Raw genomic sequence first — 20,495 nt, 5'->3', positions numbered from 1 at the left:
CTCCTTGGGACAACTAAAATTTCTTGGGGACTGGTGTTAAAAACCTGTAAAATCGTTAAGAGTAAATAACAAGGGCCGTGCATAGCGCATGGCGCCTGGTTTCTTCCCTTGGCCATAAAAGACACTGCACCATAAACAAGCCCGTGCAAAGGCAAAGCAGGCTGTGAGAGGTGTTGGAAATGCCGCTGCTGCTCGGGAGGAGGAGAAGTTTCCAGCTTGGGATGAAATCATGACCAGATGGGCGGCCTCCAGCCGGCAGCTAACCCTTTCCACCGCCACTTACTGGAGAGTTTGCAGCGAGGCCCCGGCAGTGGAGGCTGCTTGTGCAAAGCAATGGGAATTGGATGTCGTGAGTGTTAATTAAACCATTAATTACTGCTGAGCAAAAAAAAAAAAAAGTGACCTATAGGTTTCATCACTTCTTGGAGCAGTCAGAAAGATAAATTGCTCATGGGCTCAGCAGTGGGAGCAAGCGGATGCAGCCTAAGTCAGATCTTTGCAGAACCGTAGGTTTTCTTGGCTATTATTATTATTTTTATTATTATTATTCTTTTCTTGGTGAGTGCTGACCCCAGCAGCCCCATGAGCCCAGGAGCAAGACCCTCACCAGGGATGGGGTGGAAACAAAGCTGAGCAGCTGGGAGTGAGAGCCCCAGCCCTCGACTTGCTGCTGGGGGGGTACACCAAAATGCCAGGGTCTTGGAGATGCTCTTGGGATGCCCCAGGCTGCTCTGTGTTCCCCTAGTAGAGACCCTGCTTTCTGCCATGGGATGCATCCATCATCCCCAAGTCGTGCAGCCATCCATGCTCAACACCCCAGGAGGGTTTGTACCTGTGATCCCACACCCCGAGTGGGAATAGGAGTGGGAGCCTGGTGCTCGAGGTGTCCCTGGCTCCTGGAGGGGCCAAGCACATCTCCCTCTTTGCAGGATGATGGTGCGGTACCCAAGGTTGGGCTGTGGGTCTCTTCTCCAGGGAAAATGCCCCCCAAAACCTGGGTGCTGGGGGGAAGGAGGAAAAGGAGCACAGCAGGCACCACTATGCAAACAGCTCATTATGGAAAAGAGAGAAAAAAAATTGATACTAATGCACCAGCTTAATAAATCAAAGCCTGTGTCATCTTGCTGCATCAGGAGCTGCTGGAGCTGTGGGGAGGAGAGCCAGACCGCAGCCACACTGCCTGCCCATGCCGGGGGTCCTGCATTCACCAGAACAGGGGAAGATGAGCCCCTGGCCACTCAGGGTCCAGCACTTGGGGTGCTCCACCCTGAACCTCTCTCCCACCCCGATGACCTCTGCCACTTGACGGTGGCTGCAGCAGCATTTGCTGCAGGATGGGGTGATGGCCCCCCCTGAGCTGGGGTCTCCCCTGGATTTGGGCTCTCCCCCAGCTCCTGGTGCGGCATTGGGGCTGCACTGCTCTGCCAGGAGTCCTGTTCTTGGCTCCTCTGAGCTGTCAAAGCTCTACATTTCCCTGGCAGCGCTTGGAGTTTAAAGGCAGGGGAAAGGGGGAAAAAAAAAAAAAGGCAGAGCTCAGGAGTGAGGCAGTGGAAAAGGCTGGGCCAAGGAGCCGTCACGCCACCCTTTCAGCTATTACACAGCCTGGTAAGTTCTCAAACATACAGGCTCCACAAGATAGGAGGAAGGCTAATTTTTCTTTAGCTGCAGGCAAAAAAATTCAATTACAAGGTAACCTATTTTTCAGCTCCTCCATTGGTATTTACTTAATTTCCTAAGGCCGGCTTGCCCGCCCCACAACAGAGCGGAGGAGGGAGGCTGTATGCCGTTAGGCTAAGCAGGGCTCTGTCTCATTGTGGGGTTTATTTTGGTTTTAATTCAAACACGAAAGTCCAGAGCAAGTATGGTTTATTTGAACGCTGGTTAACAAAAGGGACAGCAGGTGACGTGGGACACCAATGCAGTGCCCAACTGTGATGGGGATGGGGAGCACCAGGGGGAAAGGCCACTAGGAAGCAGGACCTTCTGGAGAAGGTTTGGGAGATGCCAAGGCACAGGTCTGCTGATGGTGACCTGTGCGGGCAGGGACTGCCCAGGGGGGTACATGAGGACAGGGACAGCCCCAGGGGTCCACATGGACAGAGGCAGTCCCGGGGGTCGTAAGGACAGGGATGCCCAGGGCTACATGGGGACAGGGACAGCCTGGAGGGTATATGGGGACAGGGACAGTCCAAGGAGGTGTGTGGGGACAGGAATACCCAGGGGCTATATGGGGACAGGGACAGTCCAAAGGGGTGTGTGGGGACAGGGATACTCAGAGGCTATATGGGGACAGGGACAGTCCAAGGAGGTGTGTGGGGACAGGAATACCCAGGGGCTATATGGGGACAGGGACAGTCCAAAGGGGTGTGTGGGGACAGGGACACCCAGGGGCTATATGGGGACAGGGACAGTCCAAAGGGGTGTGTGGGGACAGGGATACTCAGAGGCTATATGGGGACAGGGACAGTCCAAAGGGGTGTGTGGGGACAGGGATACTCAGAGGCTATATGGGGACAGGGACAGTCCCAGGGGGGGTGTGTGGTGATAGCGACACCCGGGGTTACACGGGGACAGGGACAGGCTTGGGGTCCATGAACACTGGGACATCCTGCGGGGTGCGCAGGCACAGGACAGCGGCAGGCACAGGACGCCACGGGTGCATGGGGACACGGATACCCCCGGGGTGGGCGCAGAGACACGGACACCCGTGGGCACAGGACGCCGGGGAGCACAGGGACACAGGACACTGCCGTGGGCGGGGGATACAGGGGCACAGGATCTCAGAGGGGACACGGACACAAGACCCCAGGGGCGCACAGTGGCAGAGGATCCCGGGGGGCGACACGGACACAGGACACCCCCGGGGGGCTACAGGGGCACAGGACCCCGGGGATGCACGGGACACCGCCAGGGCCACAAGGACACCTGGGGGGCACAGGCACAGGGGCACGGGCACAGGACCTCAGGGGGGTGCAGGGGACACAGGACCCCGAGAGCTCCGCTCGGTACCGGCGCCGTCCGCGCCACCGCGCGCCGCCAGGGGGCGCCGTTGCTCCGAGCGGCCGCGCTGCGCCCCCCGCCCCCCCCGCCCCCCCCGCCATGCCCGCGGCCGCCCCGGCTCAGCGCCCCGCCCGGGCGCACAGGCGCGGCCTTCCGGCGGCTGCGGCCCGCCCGCCGCCGGGGCCGGGGCCGGGGGCGGGGGCACGGAGCCCTCCAGCACCCGCGGGCCCCTCCGGGCTGGGGCGGGGGGGGGGGGGGGAGAGGAGAGGGGGCGGGGCCAGCGCTCCGCCAATCAGCGCGCGGCGGTTTCAAGAGGCCCCTTCCGCGCCCCGCCCCGCTGCGCTGCTCCGCGGGGGGGCGGCCCCGGCGGGGCCCCGCACGGAGCGGAGCGGGGCCGGACGATGTGCCCCGGGCGTCCCGCTCCGCCACCCCGCCTGCCCGGCTCCCGCCTATGCTGCCCACGCCAGCAGGCCCCGGCGGCAGCCCAGCGCGGGGGGGTGGGCAGGGAAATGCAGCGCACCCAAGGGAATGCAGCCCCACGCGTGGCCGTGCCCGTGGGGGCCCGGGGGCAGGCAGTGCGGGGCTTGGCCTCGGCTTTCTGCAGGGTAGGGTGGCACTCACCCCTTGCTTATGGCGGGGACATCCCCTAGCCCTTTATAAATAATGCAGTGTTATTAATTATGCAGTTTGATTAATTATGCGCATACTAGCAGATTGCTGGTACTGTCTTCCTTCGTCAAAAGCCTTTTGCTGGCTAGGTTTTTGCAAGCCCGCAGCCCAGGAGCCGGCATTGGGGAAGGCCTTGAAGTCCGCACCAGAGCCAGTGATGGCCCTGGTGATGTTTCGGCATCGTGGGTAACGCACCCCGGATTTTCCAACCGCCGGCGCAGCTGCGTGGGTAAACAGGAAACCCCAACACCGCAGCCCCCGTGGGACCCAGAAGCCCCAACCCCAAGGAGGGGCGAGTGACTCTTTCCGAAAAATGTCAGCGGTGCTGGGGCGGGAGAGGAGGTGGGTGTCAGCACCCACCGCGCTGCCCGCGCCGGGTTCATTGGAATGCGAGCCATGCAGAGCACTCGGCACCGGCACTGAGGTGTGGAAATCTCACCCAGTCGAGGAGGGGTTTCTTCTTGCTAGCAGGTCTGGGGAAAAAAAATTCAAAAAGCCTTATTAGAAGATAAGGAAATTTTTGACACTAAATGGTAGGTCCTTGGTAGCAAGCCTGAGTCCAGCCCCTCTCAACGGTGGCTTTGCGCTCCAGGAAGGCTGTGAAATGGAGGAGATGTTTTAGGGGGGGTACAGTGAGCATGTAGTGCCCTGGTCTGCTGGGAGTCCAGCTCCCATCCTCCCCATCAGCACCTCCAGCAATTGTCGCATCCCGGGGTTTGGCTTTTCCATGGGAAAAAGGAGTACCGGGCTGGCAGCAACCTGGAAATTAAGGAAAAAAAAAAATCTATGGTTTGGTTAAAATTCAAAAGCCAAACTTGCTCATAGCAGAGGAAGCTCCGGCTGCTGGCAGCGGTAGCAGAGCTTGGTGGGCAGAGGGTCCCAGGGCCGGGCTGGGGGCACTGCGTGCTGTGCAGGAACGGTCTGCACGGGTCCCTGCCCGGCCACCGCAACACACTGCCCGCATGCCTGCTGCAAAATTGGGGATATTTTTAAAAATGTATTGGTTTTTACAGGTGGCAATCCAGCAGAATAGTCCGAATGCAATGAGAGGCATCCTCCACAGCGATGGGCGTCTCAAACAGCCACGGATGGGAGCTGGCGGGCAGCGTTGAACCATCAAGCAGCGATACATGGAGTTCAGAGAAGGGGCCAGGAGAAGGGGAGCTGCTCCAGGAGGTCAGGAAAGGCCAACTAACCACTCAGGAGCGTTTTGGTATCGTCACAAGCCCCATCGGCAGGCTCTGAGGGCAGCCGGGGCTGGGTGCGGGGATGTCGCCAGCCCAGGCCAGAGGCAATAAAGCGCTTGGAATGATGCAGCAAAACAGGCTGGAGTCGCGTGTCGAAATAAATCATCCATGGAGGCAAGGCAGAGAGGAGGAGGTTTGCTGCTCCCGTGCCTCCCAGCATCGAACAAAGCCTCGGATTGCCCAGGCGGGCAGCGAGAGCCGGGGCAGGAGCCGGCTGTCCCATGGTCACCGCTGTCCTGCAGCAGAGCCGGCTCTGGCCAGGCGTTCTGATGCTCCTGCTCTCCCGGGAGATGGTTTTCCATCCCTTCCCAGCTCCCTTGGCTTCACCTTGTGGCAGGCAACGCAGAGAACTGCCAGGAGTGATAAAATGGCTGTCCCCCAAATTTATGGAGTTTATCTGTGAATAACTCTTGGAGGTGAAGCGGCCATTGAGCTGGGGAGGAGGAGGGCTTTATTTCGGGATAAACTCCCCCAGGAGCTGTACGGGACAGGCAGGAGCCTGGCCGCAGCCCCAGAGACCAGCAGGAACATGCTCTGTGCTCCCCCCAGCCCCCCCCAGCTTGTAGGGACAGAGCATCGCTGCTCCCTGCTCGCCCGCACTGGGGAAAGCCAAAGGCTTGTTTCCCATCCGCAGCGTGTTTATTAGGAGCTAAGTCATGAAGAGGCTTTGGCACATCTCCGTTGCTCCCGTGGAGCGTGTTTAGCACAGCGGAGATCGCTGCTTTTTCCAGCTGCACGTGTGTGCCCAGGGTTTCCACGCTGGCCAGGCGTTGCTCCCCATGCTCCGTTCCCACAGCAATCTGATCTTCCCCCCACCGAAAAAAGGTTGTATCGATGGGCTATGGAGCCGCATCCCGGTTTCTGGGGAAGTACAGCTGAGGCTGAGCAGGCTCCAGCGTCCCCCCCTCCCCGCTCTGCTGCAGTAACATCCATCCTAAGTTTTCTGAGCCTCTTCTAATTTTGGAGGCCGTTAGCAAAGCAGGCGCTGCTGCAGCCAAACGAGACTGCCAATGTTTCCTTTAAAAGCTGCTTTCACTCCGAAGGACTCATCTAGATGGTTTGCTTTTAATAGCAGGCTGCAGGGTGCAACGCCCAGCTGGTGGCCCGGGCTCTCCCTGGTGCGGGAAGGGACTGGGTGACGTTGGGTGCAGGATGGACCCTTTCCCAGAGCCAAACGTATCCATCACGGGCCATGGCCACGCACCACGTGCACCCCCTTCCCGGTTCAGACCAGCAAAGCTCCTCACCTCCTTGCAGAGCCAACCGCCCCACAGCCCGTCCCTCCTCTCTGGGAAATCTTTAAGGCAGAGGGGGCCAGGTTCACTCCCTAGTTGTGCAAACAGCTCAGGGGAGAAGAAGAGGCCAGAGGAACCGGCGGAGAAACGGGAGCCTGCGAGGTCAGTGTGCTGGTAGGTGTGAGCGCTTTGAAAAACCCAATTGCTGCTTCAGTATAACCAGATTCGGGAAAATGAAGCTGAAGTGTGAAAAATGAAAGCAAAAAGATAGGAACCAACCCACGGCTATTTATTCTAAAAATACTGACCTAAATACTTAAGCGCACATATAAAAGTAGTTGTCTTTGCTGATCTCCTTTATGAAAATCTCCTGGTTTGGTTATTATTTCACTCAGAAACCAAAAGATGAGGCTTTTTGGTGATACTGAGACTGTGTCCTAGCCTGGTGCTCCCAAAGAGTTTGCTGTATCTCCAAAACTGCTCCGAAAGCCCAGCTTTGAAATTCATTCATTAAGCTAACGAGGCGCTGTGGTTAGCAACCCATGCCCCTGCTGATGAAACCAAGAGAGGCTTTGGCTGGGTCCCATGCGATGGCCCTTGTGTTTGCCACCAGCTGGGACAAGGGTGGTGACCGGGGGGACACTGTGGGCACAGCAAACCCCTGGAGGCTGCGCCCCAGGCACAAGCAGCGCTTGCAGCAGGATGAGATTTTGGGGCAGAGGGAGGTGCTGGAGCATGAAGCATCTTTTGGTTTGTGGTGTGGGCAGAGCTGGGCGATAGTTCCTGTCTGGGCTGGTGTACACATCTGGGCTATTCACATCTGGGCTGTTGTTTTACCCTCTAGACTGTTGTTTTAGGCAGCCACAAGCCCCTGCGCCCTCCCCACTCATCTGGCAGCAGCCAGGACGAGGATGTTAGGGGGCTGTCAGCAGCCCAAGCACTAAGCCTGGCTTAGTGCAAAGGTCCCCAGGGCCAGCGAGCTGGTTGGCACAGCAGGGTGCATCACAGAGGAGCATCGCTGTCCTGCAGGCAGCCCTCTAATTAGATATTTTGGTGTTTCCCTCATCCTTGGAGGTGTCTGGGCCAAGTACCAAGGCGGACGGGTAGGAAAACCCAGGTGGCGGACCCTGGGCAGTGCATGGGGACCCCTGTGCGGTCACAGCCCCCGATGTGGCACCATCACCCTGCTCTACACGTCCTTTCCAGGGAAGATAATGGACATGCATTACGCGTGGAGGCAAAACGGATGGAGGAGCGGGCAGGAGTGCTGGGTCAGCAAGTCGTGCAGGCTCGACACAAACGAGGAATGTTCAGAGGGAGAAGGAGGAGACCGTGCTTGAAACAGTAAAGGTGAAAGCCGGGGAGGAGCAGCTCCCTGCCTGAAGGTCAGAGGGGGAGAGCTGGTCACAGCATTTCCGTGGGACAAAGTGAGGGTGCAGGCCAGGAAAACATGAGCTGGACGAAAAGAGGGGGTTTTTTTGAGTTAGGAAAACAGGCGCTCAGTGCAGCAAGGGAGCAGGGAAGGTCGCATGGTCTTGAGCTGGTTTTGAAACCTTGGAGGATGCAGCAGAGGCAAGTGTCCCAGAGGATGCTGACTCCAATGGCAGGCTACTCCCCTCTCTTCCAGCTCCTGGGGTTCCCCTTTCTCCCAAAAAGCTCCTGCGAACACCAGAAAAAGCCCTCATGGGCAGCAGAGCCAGTTCGGCCACAGCTCACACTGCAGCAGCTTTTTGCCTAAAATAAGGCTGCTAAAATATACGTACTGCCACAGCGCTGGCAGCAGATTTACAGCTCTACCCGTGCACACGGCCACCCTGGCTGGGAGCACCTGTGGGGCCGGTGGCAGCAGCGGGGACATCTGCTGCGAAACCCAAGGTCACCCTCTGGCCAGCTCCGTGGAGCATTCGGGGAAAGCAGAGCCGAAGAGACGTTCCTGCCCGTTGCAGGGTGCTGGCGGGGGCGGCCGGCTCGGGGCACCATATCAGGCAGGGACAGATGGAAGAGGTGGCAGATAAGGGTCTCAGACCGGGGAAGAAACGGGAGCGATAGGACCCAAAGGCGCTTCTGCCGCAGAGCAAGGAGGCTGGAGGCTAGACCCAGCAGAGCTGGATTTAGGTCCCCGAGCTGGTTTTGGCTGGGATGGAGTTGGTTTTCTTCCTAGTAGCTAGTATGGGGCCATGTTTTGGATTTGTGCTGAAATGGGTGTTGATAGTACGGGGATGTTTTTGTTGTTGCTGAGCGGTGCTTGTACAGAGTCAAGGCCTTTTCTGCTCCTCACACCTCCCCACCAGCAAGAAGTTGGGGGGGTATAGCTAACCAAAGGGGTATTCCATACCATAAGATGTCATGCTTAGTATAAAAAGCTGGGGGAAGAAGAAGGAAGGGGAGACGTTTGGAGTTATGGCATTTGTCTTCCCAAGTAACCGTTAGGGGTGATGGAGCCCGGCTGTCCTGGAGATGGCCGAACACCTGCCTTCCCATGGGAAGTGGTGAATGAATCCATTGGTTTGCCTTGCTGGCGTGCACAGCTCTTGCTTTGCCTGTTCAGTTGTTGTATTTGTCTGAATATATAAGTTTTCACACTTTACTGAGTCTCTCCCCCATCCCACCAGGGGGGAGTGAGTGAGCTTAGTGCGGGGCTTAGTTGCTGGCTGGGATTAAACCACAACAATCCTGTAATGCTGGCCAGGCACCCGCTCCCCACATAAACCCCACCTTGCTGAGGGCAGCGGGCAAGGAAACCACTGACCATCCTCTTGTCTACAGGGGCTGCAGGCACACACAGCTCTGCAGGGACCCCCCGGGAGGGTCTCTGCTATACCATTGCCATAGAAGACCTGCGGGCAGTGCTTATACATAAACCCCTGCAGCATCCTCATCCCACACCAGTGCCCTTCTTGGCCCCACGTAGCTGCCACCAGAGCCCAGCCACAAGGAACAAGCAGGGACATAGCACAGCATGACAATGCCACCATCACCGGTAAGTGCCAGGCTGGGGGTTATCACTGTGCCACTGCTCTTGCATGCTGGTTAGCTTGGGGAGAGGATATTTCATTGCAAAACATCCCTTGCAGGGAGATGTCGGCTAGTGGTGAGGTGGGTGGAGACCATGAGGACCTGACCAGGCACTGGCAGGTGGTGGGCGGAGGTGACCCTTTGTCAGGGCTACGGGGTGACAGAGGTCTGACATTTGGGGGTTTGCCTCTGTGCAGCCCATCCTGTTCCTCAGGAGCCCAACCACACCCTGGAGCACAGATTTGGGGTTCACAAGTTGTCCATGCTCCTCTGATGGGGAAGTTCTGCTCTGCAGCTGTTATCTTTGGTGCTTTCTCCCTTTGAGCTTTCTCTCTCTGTTTATCTCCTCAGAGTTAAAATCCCAGGAGTGTCAGCTCTGGGAATGCAGCTGTCTGTCCCAACCTTCCTGAATTCAGGGGAAGCCCAGAAGCCTCATCCCCCATAGAATCATAGAATAGTTTGGGTTGGAATGAACTTTCACAGCTCATCCAGTGCCATCCCTGCCATGAGCAGGGACATCTGCACCAGCTCAGGTTGCTCAGAGCCCCATCCAGCCTGGCCTGGGATGTCTCCAGGGATGGGGCATCCACCACCTCTATGGACAACCTGGGCCAGGGTTTTACCACCCTCAGTGTAAAAAATTCTTCCTCATGCCTAGCCTGAATCTCCCCTCCTTCAGTTTAAAACCATCACCATGGGTGCTCCTGCTCTGGCCTTTGCAGGGGCTGCCTGCAGCCCAGGTGATGCAGGTATTGCTGGTGAGGAATCCGAGCCAGGAGCTGCCAGGGAAGAGCTGCCACGCTTTACATTCACAGCCCATCTATTTTGCAATAACTTCACCGTGATGTTCCCACGTAGACAAGCCTAAGCTAGCATAGATAATGAAATGGGTTAAAGGAGACAGGCGGAGGGAGAGGAGAGGAGCCAGCAACTGGTAGTAAATCAGGGAGAGAACAGGGTTACTTTAAATTCAAGGGCTTAGTGGCAGGGTGAGTTTGGTTTATGCTGAGAGGCACGGCGTTTAGAGGGTGAGACGCAGTTCGGGAAGACAGAAGTGTCCCCTTAGCAGGGCCACCCACCTGTCTGTGTTTCCATCACCCCCTGTCCTGCTCCTCCCTGTCCCCCCATGCCTGCTCCATGGGTGTCACTGGAATTAAGCAGAGCCAAGGGCACCCGTCCTGATTGTTAGAGGGTGCTCACGGGATCTCAAAGGAGCTGCTGGCCTGGCAGCGCAGGCAGTGGGCTCTGCTGCATGGGGGGGAAGGTCCTGCCTGCCCCCATCGGATTGTGGTCGGAGCCCAGGGGGACCCAGCTGCTGAGGCTCCCTCATCTTTGGCAGGGGTTTCCAGGCAGTCCAAACAAGCTAATTAAATCCTGCCCTGTTTAATCAGAGCCATTGAACACCAGTCAGAAGAAATTAATCCCATGTTTTATTAGATGCTGTTCGAAGTCGCGTTTGGCACCTCATCCTGGGTTCTCATCTCCTCCTGGGGAAGGAAGAAGGACATCTGCGGGGAAGAGCGAGGGTGCAGCAGATGGCAGCGGGGATGATTCAGGGGCTGGAGGAAGGAGCTGCGACTCCAGCGGCATCCCTGGGGGGAGGATGGGGGCCGAGACACCTCTCCCTGCATCCCATGGCCCACCTCCTCCCACTGGCTGAGAGTCCGCAAGCCAGGCAGGCATCCCAAAAATACGTGTTCCTCCACATTGCATGCTAATGGCTCTGCGCAAGAGGTCCCACCGCAATTAAAGCACGCAGAGTGTTAATATGCAATGTGGCGAGGCCACTCTTCCCACAGCTGCTCCCTCCCAAACCTGTCCTTCCTGCTGCACATCCCTGCCCACGGGGATCCCACAGCAGCCCCGGCCGAGCCGTCGGCAGCGCCCGGTGCGTTCGTGTCTTGTCCCCGCTGTGCCCGGGGGACGCTGCCTGTTCCCCCCCGGCACCTTCTCCTGCTTTCGGGCTCGGCGGAGTGGGGTTTGTTGGGTACCGGGTGGGTGCTGTGCAACACGGCACCGGTGAGGGAGAAATCCACAGACAGGTGGTTAAAACAACCAGCTGGGCTCTTGGTTTGGTTTTTTTTTTTAATGAATTCTGGTACCTTAATTGCTGCAATCCAAGAAAAACTCCTGCCGAAGAGAAAGCCAAGCCAGGTAGCCCACAGGTTGCCCACCGAGCCTCGGGAGCACTCGATAGCCTTGGTATGTCTACCAGTGGCTTGGCTAGACAGAGCTGCTGGCTTCAGGTATGGGGATTTCTTTGATTTTTTTTTTCCCAGATTTCCTGTCACAACTTGCGCTAAAACTTTGCAGAGCCATTTAATTACATTCTGTGGTGGCGATGATATGAAATCAGTCTCCCTTCTGATCTTTAGCTAAGTTGGTGCAAAGCGCCAGCTTTATAATTTGCTCTAATCACCAGGTCGCGGAAGATGCGAAGGCAGGGCTGGTACCCTGTGAATTCACGTGGGTCACGAGTTTCCACCCTCGCTGTGTCGGCGTTCGGTGGCTGGTAGGTCAGGATGCCAACATTGAGACTTTTTTTTTGTGCCACTTACGGGAAGCTTCCCATCAACTGCTCTTCTCCATCTCCCCTGGCAACAGCCAAGAACTGGAGCTGGTCCGGAGGAGAGGAGGGAGAACCGAGGTGGTTCCCTGCCCTGCCCCAGGCTGCTCTCACTTCTGAGCATCTTAGCAATGTCCTCCGCTCCCGGCTGAACACCAGAGAGCTGAAGGCACCTAAGGAGGCAAAGATCCTGGCTCCCATCGCATTTCCCTGTGCGAGCTTCATGTCACGAACAACGCCAGGGGTTGGGGACAGGAGGTGACCGGGTTCTGGCTACTCACCTATGCCAGAAAATCAGGGAGTTAAAAGAAAACAAACTCCTGATGAACAGGAGTGGGGCACAGTGATAGTGGGCACAGAGAGGCCCTTTTGCTGCTTAGGGCATGGCACCCATGACACCGGTGGCAATAATGCTTTCCACCTCCACACAGAGGGTACAGAATATGAGAGTATTATTTTTAACCGGGGATATTTAGCAGATGCCTCACGTGCTGCTGAAGGGTCAAATTTATCCCATAGCCTCAGTCCCGGGGGAGGCTCCCAGTTATTTTTGAGTCCATCAGAGCAGCAGAGGGACATGAAGGCTCAGGAGACACTAAGTCTGGGATTTGCCTGGCCCAGCTCTCTGGTCTGCCGCAGAGACGTGCATGGAGCAGAGCCCCCAAAGCCCGTCTTGTCATCTCCACCATCACCTTGCCCTGCAAAGCAAAACTTGTGCAAAGTGCCGGGTTTTCTCTTCCCAAAGAGAGGACCTCGAGTGCCTTCGAGTTTTGATCCTTTTCGACCTACTGCATTGCAAGGATAATTTTTTTTTTCCTCCTGTTTGTTTTAAACCTTGCTCTAAAGCGAGTTTGGCCCTGCTCAGGCAGGTCCCGGTGGCCAGGAATATTCCCACGGGGCGCAGCAGGACTGCCTGCCGCCGGAGGAGTCATTTCTGCACCCCATGGCTCCCCACATCGCCGCCCCACATTGCAGGAGGGTCACTGGGCACACGCAGCCTCGCTCAAAACTCCTCAAGCGTCTGCAGGATGAAGCTTGGTGCACGTAACATCCTCATTTTAACAAGTGGTAACTAACATGCAGTCTCCGTCTCTGCTGGTTTTGGTTCAGCGAGTCACTTCAGAGGTAGAGGTGAGGCCGGGGCAGGGGGGGAAGAGCTCTGAGCAGCTCTTGTGTTTTTGTGCTGCTCCAACCTCTGTTCCCGTGGAAACTGCCACCACAAGCGCTGGGTCCTTGGACTCCCAGGCTGCTGTAGGAATGGGGCGAGGGGTGCCAAGCCCCCCAAAAGCAGGGCTGCCCTGGGGTGCATGCGGCCTTGCCCAAGCCCCCGACGAGAGGCAAAAGGGACCCCCCAGCCAGCCCAGGGCTGCACCCAGCGCCACGGCGGTGGCTTCTCCCCTTGTTTTTAAGGGCAGCAAGCACAACCGGCAGCAGCGGCCCCACCGCAAGCCTCGCCCCGAGACCAGAAGCGCTGGAGTTGGCAGCCGGGGCTGGGGGGGCGGCCCCAGCCTGCTCTTAGGGCTCCCGGCCCTGAGATCACCGCCCACACTGCAGGGTTGGGGTGCGCGGCGCCGGGCGGGACTCGCCGGGGCCGGACCGGAGGCGGTGGGGAGCGGGCACCGCTCCGATCCCCGGCGGGTCCCGCCCGGCGCCGCGGCCAGAGGCAGCGCCCGCCCGGGCGCACCGACGCGCTCCCCCCACCTTCGTGCCCGGCGGGCGGTTTCAAGTCCCCCCTTCCGAGGTCTCCGCGGCGCCGGCCAATCAGCGAGCGCTGCGCGCCGCGGCCGGGCGCCTTAAAGGGCCATGGCGCGGCGGCGCGCTAGGGAAAGTGCGCCGCCTGCGGGCTGAGCGGGGGGGACGCTAGGACCGCGCGTCGCCGCTCTCCCTCCCTCCTTCCCCGCCGCGGGAGGCCGCCCGCCGCCTCCGGAGAGGGGCGTGGCGCGGGTCGGCCCCGCCCTTCCTCGCCGGTGATTGGCGGGAGCGAGCGCCCGTCGGCGGAGGGGGGGCGGTGCCCGGCGCGGCCACGTTCGGGTGCGCGGCCAGCGGCGCGGCGGGCGCAGCGAGCGGCGGCGGGCGCGGGGCGATGGGGGCGCGGCGGCGGCCGGCGCTCTGACAGCCCCCGGCGCTCCTTCCGCGGCGGGCAGAGCGGCTCCCGGTGGTGGTGGCGGCGGCGGCGGCCGCCCCCCCCACTCCCTCCTCGGCGCGGACCATGTTCGCCAAAGGGAAGGGCTCGGCGGTGCCCTCGGACGGGCAGGCGCGGGAGAAGTAAGCGCGGCGGCGGGGGGAGCGGGGTGGCGGCGGGGCGGCTTTGTGCGGGGCGCGGGGGGGGGAACTCCTCCTCTTTCCCCCCGCCGACCCGCCGCTCGGCTGTTGCAGGCTGGCGCTGTACGTCTATGAGTACCTGCTGCACGTCGGCGCCCAGAAGTCGGCGCAGACCTTCCTGTCCGAGGTGAGCCCCGCCGCCCCCCGCGCCCTTTGTGCGCCGCCGCACGCACGCCCGCCCTCCATCTTGCGCGGGGCGGCGGCGGCGGCGCCGGGGGGTCGCCGCGCGTGGGGGCCCACGCCCACTCGTGACCACCCACCACCACCCCTTCCCATCCCCCCCTCCCCACCGCCTTCCTCTCGCCCGCAGATCCGGTGGGAGAAGAACATCACTCTGGGCGAGCCCCCCGGCTTCCTGCACTCCTGGTGGTGGTAAGTGCCGGGGTCGGCGCGGGGGGAGTCGTCCTGGCGGGTGGGAGCATCTCACGGTGCCCCGTGGCGGTTGGGAGCGGCCCGGTAGCCCCGGGGCGCTGGGGGGGGGTTACACCGGCGGAGCGCGGCCCCACGGGGTGAAGCCCCGGCCAGGGCGTGAGTCAGCAGCGGCGCGCCGAGCCCCAAGCCGCCCCGGCTCCGCGCTCCCGCTCCCCGCGGGGTGCCGAGGCGCGGCGGGGCGGCCGAGCCGGCCCCGCGGGAGCGGGCGGGCTGCGGGGCGGCGGGCAGGCCTGGCAGCCCTCGGTGGGGCCCGAGGGACCGAGCTGTGGTGCGGCCGTTGGGGTCCCCCCTCCGGGGGATGGCAGGGCGAGGCGGCAGCGCTGCTGCCAGGGCTGGAGAGGTCCATGAGGTGCTGGGGTTGTTACCCCTTAAAGGCTGCGATTGCCTCTTAAAACACTCAACATCCCCCATCCTGGGGACAGCACCAGGTCAGGCACTTCCAGAGGTCCGAGTGGCATCATGCATGGCCGGATCTGGCTGAGGTTCCCTCCCCGACCGTGGGCCCGGTGGGGTGGGAAGCTGCTCACCTCCCGTGACCCCCCACCTCGTCTCGGTGCACGATCACTGATGATTAACTGCCTCCTCTATCGACTTTCTCCACCACGCAGCGTGTTTTGGGACCTTTACTGTGCAGCTCCCGAAAGGCGAGACACTTGTGAACATTCGAGTGAAGCGAAAGCCTTTCATGACTATGTGAGTAACAAGTTTCTAATCCTCACGGTAATTACAGCGTTGGGGAGCTCCGGCTTCTCCGGCGCACCAACAGCCAACGTAACCGACTGGCAAAAGCATGTTTTTTTTAACCAACAATGTTCTGATTTGACTGAACAGTATTTCATAATGTCGCAATTATGTAAACTGGCTCAGATATTTATCTTAAGCACTTAAAGGCGTACAGGCTACTGGTAGAACTAAGCAGTTTTGCATAGCGATGGACATCAAAGTGTTTACTATAGGATGCATGGTGAGATGTTTCGTGCTGAGGACACCTCGAAGGGTGGGCGGGGGTTGGATTGTGGAGGGGTGAATTCCCAAAATGCCATGGAATGCCCCGATGAATATCTCCTTGTCTTCGACAAGGCTGGGAGCCTTCTTGGTTGTCTGAGTCCTCCCTTGACACCAGCAAGGTGGAGATGTTTGCTTGTCAAAGGTGGTGTTGTGGACCCCACTTGGTTGATGGTGTGAATCTCGTCCATCAGTATTTTGGGTTGTTGTCCAGAGGAGTGTTATTGTGATGCAGGGATGATGCTCCTGGGGTGGGATGCTGGGGCTGAGGTGCTTCCCAAAAAGACACCTCTTGGTGAGGGTGCGTGTTGGCTGCGGTGGGCGATGGGTGGGCTGCCCACTCCCGTCCCGCGCGCGTCACCTGCACCCGCAGTGTCGGGAGGAATTTGCATCAAAGGATTAGTCACCTGGCTGCGGGCTTGGACCCCAGTCAAGTGAGTTTAAACCCTGCAGCAGGAGCTGGTTTTGTCTGCTCCCGGGAGCCTATGGTATGGAAACCATTTTTCCTCCCTTCCCGAGTTTCTTGTTGCCTCAGCATGGCTGGGTTGGGGTGTGCGAGGGTTTGCTGGTGAGCAGCGCTGGGCGAGCGTCTCGGGGACCTCTGTGGTGCTCCGGCGTGCTGGTGGTGGACACGGTGGTCACCCTGGGACACGGGAGAGCCTGGGCTGGCTGCCAGGCTGCCTCTGCTCTGTGCCCAGGGTGGAAAAATGCCCGTTCTGCCCAGGCATGGGGGAAGCGGCTCTGGGTGTTTGCTAGGTGGGGGTTTGTCCATCCGTCTGTCACTCCTTGCGGCCACTCTCTGCATCGCTTGTTTATACTAGGTGGGATTAAGATGGTGAACTCCTGAACTGAGGGTCAGAGCTGGCAATTGGCAGCACATCTACCAGTGCTTGGCTGGGTGTGGGCAGCTGCTCACTTCCTGGGCGTTTTGGGCCAAAATCTGGGTTTTTTTGGAGCCCAGTTAGGATCGCAAGCTCATCAGGAGCAAGGCTAAGGTATATCTTAGGGCAGCAAAGCCACAGGTGAAGATGACATAAGCAATCAAGACATGGAAATGCTCCATTCACGGTAGTCTTCTTGTCGTGTCTGAGGATTTAGTGTATTTAGAGAAATTAATCTTTTTTTAGCTTGGTAATAATTCTAACAAAAGGCCTGAGTGCATTAGATGACTCGCATAAACTTCTTTAATACACGTTGCTTTAAGCTTACAGTAAATAGACACAATCCTGATTGTTTTTAATTCTCGGTGTAATGCAGTTTTGTAACAGCCCCAAGTGCTTTACATTTTGGGCTTTACCGCCAAGACTCATAAGACGATTTTTTGCTCTCCTGTGCTGTGGCTTGGTGGCAGTGGTTTTGTTTCCCTGGATGTCTTTTGGCCTCAGAACAGGGGTTGTTTTTGTCGTGCCCGACGTGGCCAGTGGTGGATGCTCGCAGTGCAGTCCCTCTCCGAGCGGCAGTGTTTTCCCAGCGCAGCGTGTACTTTACAGGGCGAGGGCCCTACCTGGCGAAAACTTTATTATTGACCAAAGAAGTGAATGATAACTAGGGGTGTATGAATAGCACCTTGTTTCTTGCCAGCCTTGGTGCTGGAGCGGGCTGGCGGTGCCGGTGAGCGCGGTGGCCGAACTCGCCAATGGGCACCGGAGCCAGAACGCACGTTTTTATCAAGCACCAAACCACACAACCCATCAGCGGTGCGTGGCAGCTAAAATGGGGTATGAGCCCCGAATGGGGCTGGACCAGTGAGTCATGAATCACTTCATATGGTAGTTGTGGTTAAAAACATCCCAATATAAGCCTTGGCCCAGATTGGTAGAGCATCGTATTTACACTTCACTGACGATGGGCAACCTCTGCGCTGCCAGCTCAGTGTTTGCCCAAAATACAGTGTTTATTTACCCAAAGATGATGTATTTACCGTGCTGCTGGAAGCACAAGGCAGGAGGATGCTCTGGGAGCAGCGTGGCAGTGCCAGGCCAGCCGGGGTTTGGCTCGCTGCTGTGCCATAGCCGGCAGCGGCGGGGTGCTCACCCAGGAGACGCGTCTGCGGGAGGGAGAGCAGTGCACCTCGCTAGCGGGATGCTAACGGTGGGGTTTGCATGCTGTGTCGTTTCCACTTCACTTCCCAGTGTAGCCGTATGAAAACTATTAGGAGCAGCAGAACAAATCACCAATTTCCCCCTTTGGTTTTTAATATTGAACTCTTTGGTGGTGGGAGGGGGAAGGAAATCCCACCTCTCTCTTTTTTTTTTTTTTTTTTTAAGACCCTTGAAAGCTGCACGCTCTTGCCACGGCTGAGAAATGTTGCTTTTTACCTTTCTCCTGAGGCTTTTCTCCTAAGCTGGGACAAAAGGGTGATGGGACTGGGTAGAAAGGTGCTTGTTGGGAAAGGGGTGATGGGACCAGGGATTTGCCAGGTGCAAGTAGGAGGAACACTGAGCCTCTTTCCTTCCATCTCCAGCACAGCTGTGAGTTTGTTAACACAACTAACAAGTTGTGCTGGTCAGAGGGTCATTAGTCAGCCTCTCCCACCTGTATCAACAGAGTTTATCCAAGTTAGCAGCACCATGAACACTTGTCAGCTCCTAAAACTCAACCCATAGCTATTGATTTGGGCTCCTTTGCTAGGCAGAATCCCGTGGCGAGTGTCCCGGCGTTACCGTGAGCTCCCAGAGCTGGCGGGCTTGCAACAGGATCGCTCGGCATGACAGGGGATTTCAGCCGCCGCGTTATCTGGGAATTGGCCGATGGCTGGTCGCAGTTGAGCATTTCAACGCCGTGAAAGCCAATACAATTTGAGTTAGCGGTGATGACTGCCAGTTTAAATACCGCAGTGAATTTCTGTCAAAGAGCTAATACATAGAAAGGGGAATTGCAGAAAACTTGATCACCAGAACCACTTCAGTCGATTTTGGCCTCGAGCTACAGAAAATGAACTTAAATCTAGTTGGCTGTTGCTACATACTTTTTTTGTGGTATTGCTCTGCCTGCACGGCCAGCTTGGTGTGTCAATGTGCAGGAGAGAAAAGTCAGGGTAGCCTTTGGCTGCTGGAGACTTTGACTTTATCCTTCTCCTCCTCTTCCATTTCCTCCAGCTCACCCCTGAGAATGACCCACACTTGGGAGCCTTTGAAATGCTCTTTTCTTTGCAGTGCAAGATGTACGGGAGTGGTGGCTCCAACTTGCCATTAACGCAAAGCGTTGATTTATTGCTCTTTTTTTTTAACTTTGGAAAGCTGCTGCAGTTCTTTCTAAGTGTCATCTGGGAAAAGATGGTGCGCTTGGGGCTCGTGTCATCCCATCCTGGTTGTCACAGCAGCTTCTGCTCCCTGTGGTCTGTGTAGCCACCTCATGGTGTGGCACCTTGGCAAGCGAGATAGCCTCGTGGGACCCTTCCTGGGAGCAGATGCTCTGCATGCGTGAGGGGTTTGGTGTGACTGTTGCCTCTCCCGTGCCGTACTGTATTCTTGCTCCAGGAACAGCAAAGGCTGTGAGACCTCCGTTCCAAGCACTCATAACTGTGTGGGGCCAGTATGATGGTGGTGGAGGTCTATGAATAGCTCTGGACTCGTGGCAGAGGTCCATGAATGCTTCTGCAATGGTGGTGGTGGTGGTCCTTGAGTACCTCTGTGCACGTGGTGGTGGTGGTCCTTGAGTACCTCTGTGCACGTGGTGGTCGTGGTCCTTGAGTACCTCTGTGCACGTGGTGGTGGTGGTCCTTGAGTACCTCTGTGCACGTGGTGGTAGTGCTGGAGATCCATGAGTGCTTCTCCAGCTCTGGTGGTCCATGAGTGCCTCTGCAATGTGCCCTTTGCAGCCAGTGTATTAGAAACATATTGCGTAAGAGTGCAGATGTTTTTGGGGCAGGTTTGGCACGATGCAGGGACAGGGGTTGGAAACACCTTTGTGTGGCCCCTGGGAGCCCCCCCGGGCATCACCGGAGCCCTGGGCACGGGGCTCAGCCCATGGCACGCATTGCTCCAGCCCATCTCTGTGCCGGACAGCGTTCCATCTGGGCTCCATCCAGCGCTGCTCTGCGGGGACAGGGTTCCCTGGTAGGTAACCAGAGAGAGGAGTTTCCTTTGGGAGTGGCAGGCTGCCAGGAGCAGCTGCAAAACTCCACATCACTTTAAGAAATTCCCTCCCAGCAGTGTGCTGGGTTTAGCCTTCCCTCCCAGTTTAGGGTACTGGTGCGCCCATCCTGCCTGTAAGCTTGAGTCCCTTAAACCCTGCTTTTGCTGGAGTGCCGTGCAAAGCTGGAGTAGTTTAATTTTCTATTTTAAATGACACTGGCTGTTGTGATGGAGCAACCTCCACTTCTGCCTGGCCGGGACATTTCAGAGCGGCACCTTTCCCGGGGTGATGCTGATGGAGGAGCTGCCGGCAGGAAACTGGAGGTCAGAGCCCAGAGCTTATGTCTTAGTCTTTGACTGGGGAGCCTAAATATTTATCCTGTTCTGTCCCTAATGAAAACAAATTGTCAACAGTTGTTCAGTAACTGACTAAATTAAAATCTGTAATTAGTCAATTAGATTAAAGAGTTGGCACAACCTGATTGTATCATGCTGGTTAGGTTATTAAGAGAAAGGGTGTGATTTTTAATTACTGAATGCTAATTTTGACAGTTTCAAATGGAAACAGACGTTCCCCCCCCTCCACCCCACCCCGAGTGCCTCTGCAAAAGTAAGGCAGGGGATGGATTTTATGTCAACAAATGGTGTGAAGATGCAAAGTTTCTCCAGCTCCAATCCGGGAGGGGTTTCTCCGCAAAAAGCCGGGGGCTGCTATGGGAGGAGAGGGGAGAATTTCTTCAATCCTGGCTGATGATGGGAGGGCAGGTGGGGGTTTGTGCTGTGGGCAGGGGCACCCCGGCTGCTGGGGCGGGTGTCTGGGTGCTGCCTGGGGATGTCCCGCTCTGCCAGCCCCATCGCCCGTCTCGATGTGCGCGGGGCAGCGTGGTGTCGCCTCGCATGAACCGATGTGCAGAACGAGGTGGATCTG

The 20,495-nt window shown here is 57.8% G+C and overlaps 1 protein-coding gene across 4 annotated transcripts in view; it reads left to right on the top strand.

Annotated features, from left to right (window-relative positions):
* Positions 1 to 13,669: 13,669 nt before the first annotated feature.
* The window catches only part of SSBP3 (single stranded DNA binding protein 3), a 52,665-nt gene continuing 45,839 nt past the window's right edge, over positions 13,670 to 20,495 (top strand). For all 4 annotated transcript variants that reach the window (XM_065655794.1, XM_065655793.1, XM_065655796.1 and 1 more), the window contains exons 1-4: positions 13,670 to 13,997; positions 14,109 to 14,181; positions 14,365 to 14,426; positions 15,095 to 15,179. In XM_065655794.1, coding sequence (XP_065511866.1) covers positions 13,942 to 13,997; positions 14,109 to 14,181; positions 14,365 to 14,426; positions 15,095 to 15,179 — 276 coding nt within the window. In that variant the 5' untranslated portion in view covers positions 13,670 to 13,941. The remainder of the gene's footprint in view (positions 13,998 to 14,108; positions 14,182 to 14,364; positions 14,427 to 15,094; positions 15,180 to 20,495) is intronic.

This window comes from Caloenas nicobarica, chromosome Z (assembly GCF_036013445.1).
Source record: "Caloenas nicobarica isolate bCalNic1 chromosome Z, bCalNic1.hap1, whole genome shotgun sequence".
Taxonomy (NCBI): domain Eukaryota; kingdom Metazoa; phylum Chordata; class Aves; order Columbiformes; family Columbidae; genus Caloenas; species Caloenas nicobarica.
This window is presented reverse-complemented; position numbering and strand designations above follow the sequence as displayed.